The sequence below is a fragment of the Carassius carassius genome, chromosome 45, assembly GCF_963082965.1.
Source record: "Carassius carassius chromosome 45, fCarCar2.1, whole genome shotgun sequence".
NCBI lineage: Eukaryota > Metazoa > Chordata > Actinopteri > Cypriniformes > Cyprinidae > Carassius > Carassius carassius.
In genome coordinates this window covers 16,862,698-16,881,364 of record NC_081799.1, presented here as the reverse complement: position 1 = coordinate 16,881,364, position 18,667 = coordinate 16,862,698, and the positions used below count along the sequence as shown (strand labels likewise).

At 41.3% G+C, this 18,667-nt stretch overlaps 1 protein-coding gene across 7 annotated transcripts in view; it reads left to right on the top strand.

Moving 5' to 3' along the window:
• Window positions 1-18,667, top strand: part of LOC132127794 (roundabout homolog 2-like) — a 135,824-nt gene that overhangs the window by 102,443 nt on the left and 14,714 nt on the right. For 4 of the 7 annotated variants that reach the window (XM_059539905.1, XM_059539904.1, XM_059539900.1 and 1 more), the window contains 3 exons: window positions 6,415-6,539; window positions 9,879-10,050; window positions 12,098-12,303. In XM_059539905.1, the coding sequence (XP_059395888.1) occupies window positions 6,415-6,539; window positions 9,879-10,050; window positions 12,098-12,303 (503 nt within the window). Of the gene's footprint in view, window positions 1-6,395; window positions 6,540-9,878; window positions 10,051-12,097; window positions 12,304-18,667 lie in introns of all 7 variants that reach the window. The other 3 variants (XM_059539903.1, XM_059539901.1, XM_059539906.1) reach the window with 1 other exon arrangement.

The following is an 18,667-nucleotide window of genomic DNA, read 5'->3' as shown; positions in this document are numbered from 1 at the left end:
ATTTTTTTTTTAGCTTGACAAAGAAAATCCAAAACCTAGTTAGCTGCCTAGGCAACATTTTTAGGCACAGAAGCCAGTGTCAAAGCTTTTGCAAATATAACCTAAAGGAAGATTGTATTACTCACAGGTTTGTTATAAACAGCTTAAGGCAAATCGCAGTTATTTCCATGTTAAAATGTTATAATCTTTTATAAATCCAAAATGCTGGAGATTTATGCAAATATCTCAATATGATCTGCATTTAATTTCATTGTTCTATAGGGAAAACAATGGGTTTATTAAAGCAATCTAATTGTGATTTTGTTCTTTCACATAAGTAGGAAGCAGCTTTTTAAGAAATCTTGATTTTGTTCATCTCTCATGTCTGCTATGCTCACCAATACTGCATTTTTTTGTGATTTAAAACAGTAATTCTGTGAACTATTATTATAATTTCAGTTGGTGTTTTCGATTTCAAAATATTTAACAATGCAATTTATTATTTTGTTTTGAAATGCAGAATTTTCAGCATCAGTGTCTTATGATCCATCATGAAATGTATCCTATTTTAATAAGTGCTGAAAATATTGAAAAATGCTGTTTAATTATTTTGTGAAAACCCTCATAAACATGTTAATTTATTGATTTATATAATTAATATAGTAAAAAACATCAGTTATTTCTATATATATATATATATATATATATATATATATATATATATATATATATATATATATATATATATATAGACTGAAAATTTAGGGTTTTGCAACATAGTTATAAAATTAAAGTTTTAGACTTCTAAGCCAGATAAGTGTGTCAGAACATTCTGTATTCAGTGGAAAAGCCAGAAGTTTAATACACACCGGGTTAGATTAGTCAGACTTTGTGTGAGGGAGAAACGGGAAGAGAATCTGTCTTCTTTCCACTAAAGATGACTGATTCGTTTCATCATTCACACAGCGTCGTGAGATAATCCACAGCAAGTTTCCTCAACTGCCCTCTTCATTTGCATGTCTAAGAACTGAGACAATAATTATGAAATAAAGCCATGTAGCAGCGATTTACACCAGATGAATCCCGATGCACTGAGGTGCTTCTCCAACTGTGCTCATTTTAAGCTGTCCTAAAAAAAGTAGGCCCTATTCCAAACTCTGACAGGACTGATCTCAGCCCATGCATATTACTGTATCCTCATGGGGGAGTATTTAAAAAAGCACAAGCTCTCTGAGAAAGCGCATTTATGCAGATGGCACACTCGTTTTGATTATGCAGTAAATATACAGCTTATGAATTTGGCAGGTATTGCTGGACAGAGACGGCTGCTCAGCTAGGCATTGTAAACATATTCCCTGTATTGGTGTAGATAACCTGCTATGCTGTAAAGCGTTTAATCGGTTACACTCTAAAGACTGTATTAATTGCATGTAGGGGTTTTTAATTGCGGCGCTGAGCAGTGAAGCATAGCCCTTCCACACTTTCTATCCGCATCAATGTTCGACGCTGACAACTGCCTGTCATGGCGAGTCCCTGTGGGGATAGACACAATGTCTGAAGACACGTTTTGTTGGCGGTGAATCTGCATATGAGTTTGTGCCTGTGTATTCACTAACCACTAACTCTCCCAGAGGGAGCGTGAAGGTGTTGGATCCTTATGTGTGTTGTGGTCCGTCATTGGAAGAAACTAAGTTCCATGAATAATTTTTAGCTTCAGCACTTTTGTGTAGCCTATGTGAGTGCGTGACACTTTTGACCTGTCACTAGCCAGCCAGCCAGCCAGCCTGGCACCTTCACAGCTCTTGTCTACTGCTCTTCCGTCAAATACACCATCTGTGATACTTCGAGGAAGAGATGTGCAAAAAGACTTATAGCTATCTTAACAGATGGCATTCTATCTATAACTTGGAATAGTTATAGTTGATTTATGGCTGAGTAGTTATGTTTTTTTTTGCCCCTCCATAGCTAACTATACAAGATAAATGCATGTTTTAATAATTTAATAATAAAATGCAGTCGAAAATATACTATTATTATTGTTGTTGTTGTTGTTGTAGTTGTTATTGTAGGAGTAGTAAATATTTTTACGGTATGTTATTGTTTGTTTTATCAAGTTACAGTTGTCTATGAATTCTTATCTTGAAAAATATTAACAACAACCAGTTTAATTACTATTATACAGTTAACATTTATTTATTTATTACATTTTGATCAATTTATTGTGCCCTTAATTAAAGTATGTATTTTATTCAGAACTTGAAAGTATCAATATTTTTTTTTAACTGAAAATATGGTACTTCTGTTATTTTAGTAGTAGTAGTAGTAGCATTAGTGTTATTAGTAATCATCATCATCATCATCATCAATTTTATTGATATTATATACATACATATTATGGTGTAAATCATACACACACACACACACACACACACACACACACACACACACAAACACACACACACACACACACACATATTTATATATATATATATATATATATATATATATATATATATACTTTGCAAAGTTATTATTTTTAATTATATTACTTTATCTGAATTTATTTGTTTTATTTGGCCCATATTTCAAAGAGCTGGCACTGTCATCCATTTGATTTGTCTTTGAACAGCGTGGTCTGTTTGGTGATGGTAGAGGTATTATGTACATTTTGAACCCTTTCCCTAAATCTTCTCCATGTAATACCACATTAGCATGCATCTGACACCTCCATTCTCTCAAAACTCCATGCTGTTTCTGTAATGTTGTTTTAACTGTTAATTATTTATCACAGCCCAAGGCACATTCTGTTAGTCGCATTCGCTTCTTGTTGCTACATATTTATAGAGTGAAATCTCTTGAGACAGTGTGTGTTTCAGTAACATCTCATTTTCCCCATATATATTCACAGTCATATATAGTCATTTTTGTATATTCAGATAGAAGGCTCATGAGATTTGTAGTATTACATTGCATTAAGTCAATATTTCAGTCCTTGCATCAGCCCAGGTGAGAAATACAGTCAGTAAAGCAGGGGGGATAGGAAATTGGTATCATTACCGCTCTAGTTTGCTCTGAGCTCTCTCTAGACTAGTGTCCCAAATTATCGAGACAGGGGATGTTTTTCAGATTTGACCTCCAGGCTCAGCGATATGGCTCTTGCTTGACCTCTGGACAATGACCTCAATGACCCCTGTGGCCAGGCTCCCTATTGGGCCGTGTTCTGTTTCAACATGCTTGTCGCCTCCAAGCTGTGATGCAGCCTACACTCAACGACAGAGTCTACGAGGAAAAGCCAGCAGGCAGGCAGGGAGCCAATTGGAAAAATTTATCTGAGACAGCTGCGTTGATGCAGATTGCTTCTTTTGGATTGTTTTTTAATTTTGTAATTAAAGAGAAAACAGGAAATAGAAAAGGGAGAGACTAAGCCATTGGTGGGGTGAAATAAAAGAGTTATTGTGGTAGATCGTGAGACAAATAGAGTGCAGTTTGTTAGGTGCATCAGTAGGGAGGGTGCAAATGCTGTCAGCCCTTCAGCTTGATGAATTAGTGGGAAATATAAGGTGAGCTAAAGGAGAAAGACCTTCCTCAGTATAAATGTGTGTTGTCAGAGCCGAAGTGTCACTCTAATCGAGTGTGAAATGCTAAACAAAAAAAAAATTGCACAGGAGTGGGAAGGTGGATGAGAAATCAATTAGCCGGTGAAGGTTAAAGGTGACAGCGTTGCACATTCACAGGCGCCTGATAAAGGGCAATAGTACGGAAATAATCAATACCCATCAGCCCAGCTGAGCTCAGACAACCGAAGGCCGATCATCAGTTTAGTTTATATTCCACCCTCGATGCTAAAATTCCAAAACCTGTCTATCATGCAGCATCCTCTAATAATATGGGAATTTGTTCCTTTAAAAGACCTATCAGGCTTGGGTGCAATTCATAATGGAAGAATTGGCTCCCTTTCAATTCATGAGTAAGAATTTTAATTGAATTGGCCCCAACTGACAGGAAGTTGAGTCAGAATTAAAATGATGGGAAGTGGAATTTACTGAACATCCATCTATCCCAACAACCCGCCCACCCACCAATCCATCTTTCCACCCATCCATCCGTCCGTCCGTCCGTCCGTCCGTCCATCCATCCATCCATCCATCCATCCACATATTTTTGAGTACAACTGATCGACTTACTCAAATAATCAAGTAAGTCTTAACTCTTTTGAATTCATCTGACCTCATTCAGGCACGTTTCTTGTGTATAAAAACTAGGGCTGCCCCCTAATAGTCAACTAACTATAAGCCAAAATTTCATTAGTCGCTTAGTCGCAGCAAAAAAAAATATTCCTCACCAAGTGAGGAAATCATGCAGTGTGTGGCGGACAAATCATTAAAGGCTGGTCTATGTGGCAATATAGTAAATTGAGCAGGACATCCATATGTTCACCTAACATTCATCAACCTCAAATATGGCTTATCATCTGAAATATGTATGTAGTAGCAACTTTACAAACTCAGTCTAATGTTAGCTTAGAAAAAAGTGTGCAGGACAAGTGTTTTTGAGGAGTGTGGAAGCTGAATAGTTACGTGCTTGGGCTACTGAATGATAGATGGAGGTGCCGGTGCGATCATTTCCTTTTTAAAATACTTAGTACATTTTTGGTCATACAGATAACAGTAATACATCTTTTGTATCTGCAAAGACTCTAGGTTTATATGTGTGCACTCAGATAAACAACTAATCATTGCCCTTTTGTAAAATAATAAAAGCAAACATTATGCGCTTTCTGCTGTCTCGGTCTTTGAACTTGAGCACATCACTTCAAAACTCTGTATTCTTGCATTATTAGAGACATGAAAAATATATCTATGGAGAATGAAACTTTTAAAAGAACCAATTCAAATAGAAAACAAATATTCTCTGATTATGTAATCCGTATGAAACATGCATATGCGCATACTGCGGAGATAACGAGTCGACGAGACGACTTCGTCTCCGAAAACAGAAAGCACTTGTGTAACAGTAAATTATTAAAACTTTAATGCAGTGTACTTGCTGTTTTTTCCTAACACATTCATAATTATTATATTTGCCGGTGCGCTGTTGCAAGTTTTTTTTTCATGCGCTTGAGCACTTATTAGGCTATGTAGGCAATTAAAGACTCAATATTATGATTTATTTGGTTATTAATAAAAGTGTGACTAATAGTAGACTAATGCTTAAAATGAATGACTATTAGTTGACCAGAAAAATGTTTTGTTGAGGGCATCCCTAATAAAAACATATTTAGAATGAAACTACCCAAGTCTCAACCAGCGTTTTAAAAAATGTCTACAATTTTTATACATTTTTACAGGATTTAAGTGATTTAATTCACAAAAAAATCTAATTGAAACTGTTCAAGGCCTTGTAATGTTAGAATGTTTTCATAAGACCAGCAGATTAGCATCCATCACAAAGAACCATTGATCAAACTCACACTAAGGGCAAGATCCAAGTAGCCACGGCAGAAAGAAAGCCAGCAAGGTCTCATCAAAGAGATTGAGAGAGAGAAAGTGAACGAGATGGAAGAATGGATCCGCCGAGAGATAGATGAGATGCACCCAGTGGCCACCCAATGGTGCTCTTGGGAGTTTGAAAGGTCCTCATTTATATCCAGACACTCATTAGTGGAAAATGTACATTAGGCGAAAGAGGCCAAATTACTAATATATAAATGTATATTTGCTCTTGATATGCCTGCATATCCCCCACAAGATAAGGGCTCTTCAGCACTGCATCAGATGTGCTATCATGCGCTTTAAAGTAACTCTGCAAGCGCAGAGAAGAAAAGGTTTCCATAATAATTAAGCTCTTTATATCCATGTCTCTCTGCTCAGAAAGACCAGAACTGAAACCTCTGCCTTCAGTTATTATGTGTATGTGTTTGGTTATAACCCTACTTGAGTTTTCAAAAGCCCTGCTTTGTGTCAAAACAGTCCTGAAATATGATGTGGAATAGTTTTGGTCAGGATTTTCAGAGCAAATCCTAACTGTTTATGGGTAAAAGTGTCTGTGTTGATTTTGTTACATATATCCAGCTAGGGTTACTGTATGACCTTTGACTCAGTTTAAACAGAATTCATAACTCAGAGTGCTGTTTTCATAGTAATGACACTCTACACTAACCTTATGTTCTTGTGTAGAACTGGTACCAGAATGTGGCACCATGTACAATATCAGCTATGACAGCTTTACTGCATGCCACCAGCAGTACTAACACACATGCAGTTCATCTACTTGGGAGACTCAAGTTTAGACTAAACATGAATTGTGTAGGATTGTCTCACCTTGGAGGAGGTATATAGATTGCAGAACATTCCAGAAGCTCATATAGACTTTATAGGGGCCTTGATTTGTTGTGTGTGGATCTGCAGCTTCATAAGTTTTTTTTCTCCTCTTCAGTTCCTCCTCAGATTGTGGTGCGTCCGCGGGATCAGATCTCTGCCCAAGGCCGTACTGTCACCTTTCTTTGTGGAACGAAGGGAAATCCCCCTCCTGCTGTGTTCTGGCAGAAAGAAGGCAGTCAGGTAAGAGAAAACAGCTAACAGATGCAAGCCAGGGAACCCTTACAGTGTCAGTGTCAGTGTCAAAACACATCAAGGTATGTGGCGGATACTTTCATTGTGCTTGCTTAAAGAAAGGGTCGAACTCTAGGGCAGTGACCAAGTATGGTAGTAAAAAACAAAGTACAGTTTTGAAAGGATTTGAAGAGTAAAAGATGAAACTGAATTTTTTTACCGATTTTCTTATTTTTTTAATTATATAATGCTAGTACATTTTTAATGTGTGACCAGAGTGACCAAGTTCTTCACTCGATATGTATTATCATGCAAGATGTGAGCACACTGTGGATCTATGAGTGACACTTCTAAGATTGTGAGTGGGAAGGCAAGTCTAGTGCCCATATAAGCTGGGAATCTGATGGATTTATTTTTCATCATCTAGCTGATCTCACCTGGAGGATGAGTTTCTCTAGAAGCACTTTTGCTCTGAAAACAAATTGTGCTGCCGTCTGTTTTTGAATCATATGTGTTGTCACTTGTAATAATGTGTGTCTGACATGACAGCAAACTTATGATTACATGTGACATTACATGTAATGTATTTGACAGCTGATCATGCATAACTGGTTCTCTAAAATCAAATCAGTGTTGTGTGTGTTTAAAATCATAAACAAGTAATGTGTTTCATACATTAATAAATTAACATATTATTATTATTATTAACTAATGACCTTAATCAGTGTAAAAATTGTATTTAAAAATAATTCTTGTTTTTAATTAAATTTGAGCTGAGCATTTTACCTTTGGTTTTCATGATTATAAGAAGCAAGAAGAACTACACAGTTTTTTTTTTTATCAGTCCGAGGAGTTTCAGAGTCAAAGAGACAAAGAGAAAGAAATAGAGAGAGGATGCCTTGCAGCCAGTTTGGATACGGGGTAGAAGGAACTCTGGGATTTCTGCAGGAGCTTGTTCACGTTCATGTCTCCTCATTGGGTCAGAGGAGGATAGAACATGTCCCTGGGCCCAACTAGATAACACGCTCATGTCTCTATTAATAAAGTACAGCAGAAGAAATGAAGATATAAGCCTCTGGTTGTTCTCGGAAGAAGCACTTGGAGGAAGGAAGCCATTTCCCATATCCCTCTCTCCATCCTTTCTTAGATCCCTTCATCCTTCTTTTTTTGTCGAGCAGAGTGTGCCATAGACCAGAGGTGATCAAATATTCGCTGTACGTCGGGCCATGAACTCTTCTCCAGTTAATCTCTCATCTATTCTTGCTTTTTCTGTGTGTGTATGTGTGGCCGATCTTTGAGGTCAGTAGATATAGAACAGAACTGAGGATGAGGGTGAGTCCGGTCTGAGCCAGAGGGCTGGGGTGAGCAGGTCACTGGATTATCCCCAAAAATGAATAAGTGACACACACACGGCCAAATAGGAACAATAGGGCAGCTGCCAGTGTTGCAGCCTCATGCTAAAGGAGGAAGACGCCTTAAAATCCTTCCGCCTTGTCTTTTGTGTATCTGCCATTTTTCTTAACCCCCCCTCTCTAAAACACCAGATGAGATAACGCAGCTATTGTTCGGCCGTGAATCTCAGCGGTCAGCCAAATTTATACCCAAGTATCACAATGAATGCACAGCAATGTTCTATAGATGTAAATGGAAATCAAGCATGTCAAAGTCATTGTGATGAATCATAAATGATATCAGCAGACCGTTCATCCCATATCTTTTTTAAATATACAGTATTTGTAATTTATATCAGTCACGAACAGTAATGCAACATGCATTAACTGAAAAAGCAAAATGCCACAAGAGGCTGCATGTTAAAATTATTTTATTGTGATTAAGGGGGTTGAACATGGTAAAAACATGTTTGCACATAGTCTATAATGTGTTATTGTTTTTATAAGATAACAGCAATATAATGCTTATTTGATAAGTAAATGCATATTGGTTTATAATATTTTATATGATGATAAATTAAACATTTTAATAACTTGTATTATTAATATACACTAATATCAATTAACTGTACTTCTATTAATTATAATAGTCATTATCTTGCCTGTTTATAGTTGATGCATTAATATAGAGTTTTACTGATGTCCGGTGTTGGGGTTGACACATTAAGTAACGTGAGTTAAGTAATCAGATTATTTTAAGTCACTAAAAAAAGTCACTTTTTCATTTAGAAGGATATATTGGAGTTAATTTTTCAAATACGTAATGCCAGTTACATTGTTGACCATGACTTGACTGACTGCTCTCATGTTGCCATGTTGAGAGAAATCGGGGGTAAGTGCAGAAGCGTGGTGTGTGAACATGATAATAGTGTAGTTCTAGATGAAATATGAACATGCATTTATTCATCTCACTGCACAAAAACTAGGGGTGCACCGATCGAGATTGGACAATTGTTAATGCGCATCTCGTCAGTAAAGCCGGTTCTCTAATCAGCGGTAAATTCCCTCAGGTTTCGTCATTTCACATAGAGCAATTGTTACTACACAGAGCCGTTGTTAACTGACTAGTTGCGCAAATAAACGCTGATGATGAACGTGGATTTGCGCATAACGATCGGCCGATCTTGATCGGTGCACCCCTACCAAAAACCGATTCAGTATTCCTCAAAATGAATAAAAACAGACGATTGCAAACCCAGAAAGAATATTATTCAAACCTGCAATAATTAAATGTTAAATTAACCAATTTAATAACATTTTATTAACCAATTTCTTTGCTACTGACCTTCCATGATCCAATTCAACCATACTAATAAACAAAAATGTCAGATTTGGGATTCATTTTTGTTATTGTTTAATAGTGTTGAATGTTCTTCTCCTCCGTCATATTCTTCGTGCAATTTGTTTGAGCTGCGCCCTCTGCTGTACAGACACGTTTTCAAATCACTTTTGGTGTGAAAGGGCTTTTACATTTGTTTGTTACTTCTTTTACAAAAGAAGAACTTTTTATATTAAAAAAACAATCAATCAAGCCCTGCCCAGATTCAAAAAGTATCTCAAAAGTAACGTAACACATTACTTTCCATAAATAGTTACTTAGTTACTTTTTTAGGGAGTAACACAATATTGTAATAAATTACTTTTAAAAGTAACACTCCCTGTCACTGCTGATGTGTGCTGGGGATTCATCTGCTTTTTAAATCATTTTAGATTTTGGTGGAACTGTGATTATTTTTTGGGAAAAAAGAAAGCAATTCATAGGTTTATAATGGTCTTTTGTGAGTTAAGCTATTTCTGAGTTATCTGAGCTAGATAGACAAAAAGCATCAACTTAAAATGTGATTTATGATGTTTAGTCTTTTAATAGCGTTTAACAGTGTTTGCGTGGTTTGAACAGGTCCTGCTGTTTCCCAGTCAGCCACCTTCACAGTCAGGCCGCTTTTCTGTGTCGTTAAGTGGAGAGCTGACCATTACAGATGTGCACAGCGAGGATTCTGGGTACTACATCTGCCAGGCCATCAGTGTGGCAGGCAGCATCTTGACCAAAGCCCTGCTGGAGGTGGAAAGCAGTGAGTAAATATTTCAAACTACCTTTGGACACACACACACACATACAGTTGCCCTTTCATACACCCCACCAGCTCCATCAAACACCAGCGTTTGGTTTTTATTGATATTTTAATATCAATTTAACTACATTAAAGGTCCAGAACTGTACATGAAATTGAATTGCTTGTGTGAGGCCTTATCACAAAGATTTGAGTAATATTTTTGTTTGTGTTTGAACAAATTGCCTCTTCGCCCCGCCGTAGCCTTTTTGCACTAAACCAAAATAAATTAAAAAGTCTTCAAAGCTGCCCCAAATTAAAATTTCTGCTTCTGCAAATGAGAGAACAGCAGGAAGCTCTGGAGACGTAATCAGAAAGGACAGGGCACAATTGAGCTATGCAAATAACCTCAGGAACATATGCTCCCTCCTTCATGCTCCCCGGTAACAGGATAAACTGTTTATGTGTACTCCAGGTCTGTGCGTGTGTACCAAACTGAGTCTAGGCACATCACATGAAAAACCTTCGCCAAGACTCCAATATCTGCACAGTCTGCTGTAGGTTTGCTAAAAAAAAATCAGGCTTATAAAATATAAAAGCATTTCCCAGAAACCCCTGTGCCTGCTATGGCCTCTAAAGACGACGTCCCTGGCATGTTGGCATCATCTGACTGATGTTTGCTGTAATGTACTTACCTGAGACATGTTGAAATGGAAGGACATATGTATGTGCAGCACAGGGTCACTGCACCCAAGGATGGTTCTCGTGCCTATGAATTTCACATCATGTAGAAACAAAACTCGGTTTTGTTTGAGCGATACAGCCCTCGTCGTCTTTCTGACCTTATGGTCTTTTCTTTTCTTACCGCTGTGGAGGGAAAATGTCAGAGATGCAGGTTGCCTTTCCCAGGTCCTTGTTTTTTTCAAATGAGAATGCTAAAGTAACCGAATTGTCAAAAAGTGAATTGTCAATTATTTATCTATGGACTTTTCTCCTTGCTTTGGTCAATAGACAGTAGGTTTTGCAGCTCTAGTCAAACAAATAATAAATCATTCATGGAAACACAGCCGTGTTAAGCCATCACATTGGTCTATAGAAAGAGATGTAGCTGAACGAGAGGAAATGGAAAAATAAATTGTAGTAGAACACAGGCTACTGTAATTATTCTAGAGTGCTGTGTTGAAATGTATCATCATGCATTTTACAATCTATATTGCTGCGTACCTTTGAACTTGGAAAAATTCACCTTCACTTGTGTAGAAAAGTGCAGTAAAATGCCATTTTTTTCACTCAGTGCTGTAAGAGGTATATGTACATGGTCACATAAATATGCTAAGATAGTGGAAATTATCTTATGTAAATGATCGTATTTCTGAGCTCTCAAGTAGCAATGTGTAATCCCACATCCACTGATGATTTCATAAAAACTACATAATCTTCTTGAGGAAATTTTGTGTATTTAATACCATGCAGCTTTAGAGTGCATTCATCTTTACCAGTTATTGACCCATAAATGTTGTACAGCAAGCTTAAAAGCGCAGAATAATTTTATTATAACACAACACAGTCTGCTAAAAGTGTTAAAGTGCATTTGGCTTAGTTTCACTATTCAATAACATTATACATTCATTTCAAAAAGAGTTTATAGTTGTACCACAAATCAATTACATCCAGTGTCCTGTGTCATTGATCTGATTAAAATCAATGAATTACTGATATTTTTTGTTTGGCAGGCTGTAAGAGTACGAAACAAATAGCCAGTTAAATTCAGTTATTTTATTCCCCATTTACTTTTACCTTCTGCAGAATGTTTCAGTGCACAGATTAATTTAGCACTGGACAATTGATACTTTTTTTAGTAATTGTATTTGTTTTTGTCATTATATGCCATATTGCATGATGATATTGTATTTTATCATCATGCTACTCTCAAAATCTCAATTAGCATAATTCACAGTCTTTTTCAACAATCTCTTGTGCATAATTTGAATGAGGTGGATGATATGGAGGTGTTACATGTAAATATGGTTCTTGTAGCCCACGTGTCTCTTATTCTCTTCACCTTTAGCCCCATCCGACCGGATCCCTCCCATCATCCGCCAAGGACCAGCCAACCAGACACTCGCACCGGGCACTATGGCCCAATTGCAGTGCCACGTAATGGGCAACCCTCTTCCGAGCATCCAATGGGAGCGCGATGGCCAGAGAATCCTGGGCAACGACGAGCGCATTAGCCTAATGGAAAACGGCACTTTACAAATCACAGCCCTGCAGGTACTTCAGTCAAGATAGTGTTCAAGTGTGCTCACGAGGGTCTGTTTTTTAGCATCTATGGCTTTTATTTTGTAAAATAAGGGGGATATTAACATATATATTTTTTCCCCAAATCGAGCCCTCTTCAGTGCATGTCCCATCACAGGCATCTCTTTTCGTTGACAGACGCCATATGCTATCATGCAATATTCCATATGAGCATATTTCACTTGTCATGCATTTTCAGACACACTGATGTGACGTTTAGACACAGACGATTTTTGTAAAATGTCACTGCCTCTATCCGATCAATGGCGGGGGTATAAAACGCACAATCGAGTTTACAGCAAACAGGCAGTCTTAATTAGCAGATCGATTTTAATACTTGCTCCGTAGATGGTTTCGGGTGACCCAGCCGCTCATGCAAGAGTTGTGCACGGCGATAAAACCGGTAATTATGATTGTAATGGGAGTGTGTGCCGTCGTTAGTGTTAGCCTAATGAAATCCATTCCTCAAGGCCTCTGGGGTGTGTGCGATTGCAGGTTTCACCTGAGGTCGTGGCACTGCCGTGAACAGACCGATGTGTTAATTGATTGTGCCCGGGAATGATTAACAGTCACTCATGCCTTAATTAAATGCTCATTCTGGGATATAGAAAGGTGGGGAGGCTAGCAATCTTTATGTGCTACTCTCAGCAACCTTGTACCCTCTGCAATGTTTGCATCACATTAAACGTGTCCTTGATAATCAGTGCAGTGTCTTTACAGACAGCTCACGGCAAAATTTTGTGTGAATTTAAGTAGCATCCTCATTTATCAGTGAGAATTTAAGCTTTTGTGTTGAGTTGTGTTTATTTGGCTTGTTAAATGTTGCATGCTTTGTTCAGATGGGCATCTTTGGCTCTGGTGTTGGCCCTGTCCTGTCTGGTCTGGTGCCTTTGTTGGCCCCCTTTAGTCCACGATTACCCCGGCATGATGGGAGAGCACAAGGGGGCACGGAGACTGGGGTTTGCACAGATGGTAGCATGCGAGTGTGTGAGGGAAGGGAGAGAGTAAGGCAGAGCGCTGTGAAAAGGTGCCACTATACCGGGAGAATCGCCAGAAACTGTCGGCTCTTGACTGTGCCAGGGGAGTGAGGGAAAAGAAATGTGAAAAAGAATGAGTGTGTTTCTGTTCGACAGAGAAAAATTAATAGCTTGGAATAGTTCACCCCAAAATTCGGTCATTATTTATTCTTCTGCACATTGTTCCAAACCTCTCTTTTTTATTGTAAAAGGAGATTTTTTTTTTTTAAGAGTATTCTGGGCCAGTATTTTTAGTATAATGAAAAGTCAATGAGGATGGGACTGTCAAGCTCTAAAATGACAAAAGCAAAAGCATATCATATTACTTTTGCACAATATTTCAAGACTTCTGAACCCATATGATAGCTTTGTCTGAGGAACAGGCCAGTGTTTTTTTATGTATATTATTTATATGCTATTTAGTATTTATTAATATTTTATATTAGATTTAATATAAAGACTAACAGGGACCGTTCGTACAGGGACCGGATAGCCCTTATCAAAGGGCCCCGGACCCCATACTCCCGGAGAACCCTCCAAAGGCCGCCGCGAGGGACACAGTCGAATGCCTTCTCCAAATCCACAAAGCACATGTGGACTGGTTGGGCATACTCCCATGAACCCTCCAGCACCCTGTAGAGGGTATAGAGCTGGTCCAGTGTTCCACGGCCTGGACGAAAACCACACTGTTCCTCCTGAATCCGAGGTTCTACTATCGGCCGGATTCTCCTCTCCAGTACCCTGGCATAGACTTTCCCAGGGAGGCTGAGAAGTGTGATCCCCCTGTAGTTGGAACACACCCTCCGGTCCCCCTTCTTAAAAAGAGGGACCACCACCCCGGTCTGCCATCCCAGAGGCACCGTCCCCGACTGCCACGCGATGCTGCAGAGGCGTGTCAGCCAAGACAGCCCCACAACATCCAGAGACTTGAGGTACTCAGGGCGGATCTCATCCACCCCCGGTGCCTTGCCACCGAGGAGTTTCTTGACTACCTCGGTGACTTCAGCTTGGGTTATGGACGAGTCCACATCTGAGCCCTCAGCCTCTGCTTCCTCAATGGAAGACGTGACAGCGGGATTGAGGAGATCCTCGAAGTATTCCTTCCACCGTCCAACGACATCCCCAGTTGAGGTCAACAGCTCCCCACCTCTACTGTAAACAGCGTTGGTAGGGCACTGCTTCCCTCTCCTGAGGCGCCGGACGGTTTGCCAGAATCTCTTCGAGGCTGACCGATAGTCCTTCTCCATGGCCTCACCGAACTCCTCCCAGGCCCGAGTTTTTGCCTCCACAACCACCCGGGCTGTAGTCCGCTTGGCCTGCCGGTACCTGTCAGCTGCCTCTGGAGTCCCACAAGCCAACCAGGCCCGATAGGACTCCTTCTTCAGCTTGACGGCATCCCTTACTTCCGGTGTCCACCACCGGGTTCGGGGATTGCCGCCTCGACAGGCACCGGAAACCTTACGGCCACAGCTCCGAGCGGCCGCTTCGACAATGGAGGTGGAGAACATGGTCCACTCGGACTCAATATCTCCAGCCTCCCTCGGGATCCGGTCGAAGCTCTGCCGGAGGTGGGAGTTGAAGATCTCTCTGACAGGAGACTCGGCCAAACGTTCCCAGCAGACCCTCACAGTACGTTTGGGTCTGCCGAGTCTGTCCAGCTTCCTCCCCCGCCATCGGATCCAACTCACCACCAGGTGGTGATCGGTTGACAGCTCCGCCCCTCTCTTCACCCGAGTGTCCAAGACATACGGCCGGAGGTCGGATGAAACGACCACAAAGTCAATCATCGACCTACGGCCTAGGGTGTCCTGGTGCCACGTGTACTGATGGACACCCTTATGCTTGAACATGGTGTTCGTTATGGACAAGCTGTAACTAGCACAGAAGTCCAATAACTGAACACCGCTCGGGTTCAGATCAGGGGGGCCGTTCCTCCCAATCACGCCCCTCCAGGTGTCACTGTCGTTGCCCACGTGGGCGTTGAAGTCCCCCAGTAAAACGACGGAGTCCCCAGTCGAAGCACTTTCCAGCACCCCTCCCAGAGACTCCAAGAAGGCTGGGTACTCTGCATTGCCGTTCGGCCCGTAGGCACAAACGACAGTGAGAGACCTATCCCCGACCCGAAGGCGCAGGGAAGCGACCCTCTCGTTCACCGGGGTAAACTCCAACACATGGCAGCTGAGCTGGGGGGCTATAAGCAAACCCACACCAGCCCGCCGCCTCTCACCTTGGGCAACTCCAGAGTGGTGAAGAGTCCATCCTCTCTCGAGGAGTGTGGTACCAGAGCCCAAGCTGTGCGTAGAGGTGAGTCCGACTATCGCTAGTCGGAACCTCTCTACCTCACGCACAATCTCGGGCTCCTTCCCCGCCAGTGAGGTGACGTTCCACGTCCCTAGAGCTAGTTTCCGTGTCCAGGGATCGGGCTGTCGAGGCCCCCGCCTTCGACTGCCACCCGATTGTCTAAGCACCGGCCCCTTACGGTCCCTCCTGTAGGTGGTGAGCCCACGGGAAGGCGGCCCCACGTCGCTCCTTCGGGCTGAGCCCGGCCGGACCCCGTGGGGGGAGGCCCGGCCACCAGGCGCTCGCATACGAGCCCCAACCCCGGGCCTGGCTCCAGGGTGGGGCCCCGGCTGCGCCATACCGGGCGACGTCACGGTCCTTTGATTGTTCCTTCTCATAAGGGGTTTTGAACCGCTCTTAGTCTGACCCGTCTCTTAGTCTGTACGAACGGAGCAGGAGCTTGGTTCGTATTGCCAGCTGTAAGTCAGACTTGTTTCCGGTGCGTGTTGGACTCCGGCAGGGCTGCCCTTTGTCGCCGGTTCTGTTCATGATTTCTATGGACAGAATTTCTAGGCGCAGCCAGGGGCCGGAGGGGGTCAGGTTTGGTGACAACACGATTTCGTCTCTGCTCTTTGCGGATGATGTTGTCGTGTTGGCCTCATCAGGCCAGGACCTTCAGCATGCACTGGGACGGTTTGCAGCCGAGTGTGAAGCGGCTGGGATGAGAATCAGCACCTCCAAATCCGAGGCCATGGTCCTCAGTCGGAAAAGGGTGGCTTGCCCACTTCAGGTTGGTGGAGAATTCCTGCCTCAAGTGGAGGAGTTTAAGTATCTTGGGGTCTTGTTCACGAGTGAGGGAAGGATGGAACGGGAGATTGACAGACGGATCGGTGCAGCTTCTGCAGTAATGCGGTCGATGTACCGGTCTGTCGTGGTGAAGAAAGAGCTGAGCCGCAAGGCGAAGCTCTCGATTTACCGGTCAATCTACGTTCCTACTCTCACCTATGGTCATGAGCTTTGGGTCATGACCGAAAGGACAAGATCCCGGATACAGGCGGCCGAAATGTGCTTTCTCCGCAGGGTGGCTGGGCGATCCCTTAGAGATAGGGTGAGAAGCTCAGTCACCCGGGAGGAGCTCAGAGTAGAGCCGCTGCTCCTCCACATCGAGAGGGGTCAGCTGAGGTGGCTCGGGCATCTGTTCCGGATGCCTCCTGGACGCCTTCCCGGGAAGGTGTTCCGGGCACATCCCACTGGGAGGAGACCCCGGGGGAGACCTAGGACACGCTGGAGAGACTATGTCTCCCGGCTGGCCTGGGAACGCCTTGGTGTCCCCCCAGAAGAGCTGGAGGAAGTGTCTAGGGAGAGGGAAGTCTGGGGTTCTCTGCTTAGACTGCTGCCCCCGCGACCCGGCCCCGGATAAGCGGTAGAAGATGGATGGATGGATGGATTAGATTTAATTAGATTTGATGTGTTTAGGGGTTCTTTTTTCTTCAGTTTTTACTTTAATTTTATTTCAGTAATTTTATAATTTTTTATTTTTTACAAAATGTATTTATTATTTTAACTGATTTTTATTGCAGTTGTAGTTCAGTCATTTTAGTTCTTTAACTTTTTTCCAGTAAGGTTTAGGTTTTAGTTCATCATCAAATATTTATATATTTATATCAACTTTGTTCTAAAACATTTGAATACATTTGGATTTTAGTTCAAATTTGCTCTTGTCACCTTTATAGTGGTGTCTAATACATGACAGATAATTATTTTGACTCAAATCTTTTCAATGAATCAAATCATTTAGTTCACAATTCACAAAATGTGTAATTGAATCAACTTATATTGAATCATCCTATTCATTCAAAGATCTGTCTCAAAAGAATCTTTCACAAATCTGGTTCTCTAGTTGAACTGACTCAAAGAACTGATTGAAGTGCCCACTTCAGAGAAAAATGATCAGGCAACTTATTTCAGTCTGTTGTGTGACTTGAAATATAACACAATTCATGGTTCTTTTGAGTTCTTTTTGAACTTGAAAGCCTCAGTTCCAAATCATAGTAATTGCACAGAAAAGAGCGACCAGCACGTTCTTCAAAATATCATATTTTGTGCTCCACAGAAGAACGAAAGTCATTCTGGTTTGGAATGACATGGGGGAGAGTAAACGATGTCAGAAGTTTAACTAAAAATTGAGCTATCCCTTTAAATAAGTAGAGGAAGCGGATGCATATTATCTAAATATTTATCTCCCTATTTCCTTTTCCACTCATGCATTTTTAAGTGTGTGTTTAGGGCTGAGCCCAGAGCTGCCATCTATGATTAATCAGTCGATGCCCAGTTGCTTACCTCTTTGAGCTCTTCCAGTTTTCCACCAATGACTAGCCAGCACAGCAGAGGTCTAACCAATGAGGTTATCCACTAAAAGAGTAAGAGGTCACAGAGAAAACTGTTTCTACACCTTGTGTTTCCTCTTCTCCTCTTCCCAAGAGAGATTTATAGGTGACCAAAATAACACTCTCAACAACACACTCCTGTACTGCCTGGGGATATAAAGCTACTCTTCAGTACATGGGTTCAGTTTCAGACAAGACTTTTTCGGGCTTTTCTACTAATATCTGCTGTTTACGTCAGCTGCTGTTTAATTAATGCTTGCTAACATGCATCATGCTATGTAGAAATGAGATTAAGATGAAACGGACACATCACAAGTAACCGACAGCAATTCGAGGTCATGGTGTGTGGATGTATGTGTGCGTCCTCAGACGTGTCATTGGTGCCTCTGAGCTGTCAGCACTATTAGATCGCTGTCATGGAGAGAGAGAAAGAGAAAAGCTTTACTACATCTCTCACTGTCGTAAGCGATTTCTGCCTGACTTCTCCCCTTGGCCCAGTGGTAAAAATTTAATGCCCTTCGCCCTCCCCACCGCTCACCAGATTGTCTTTGTATTTCCTTTTTCTTTCTGCACATTCAGTACACCCATGCTAATTCAGATGATAGACACAAATATGTTAAATCAAACTGACAGATGAAAATTCACTTGGGTTCC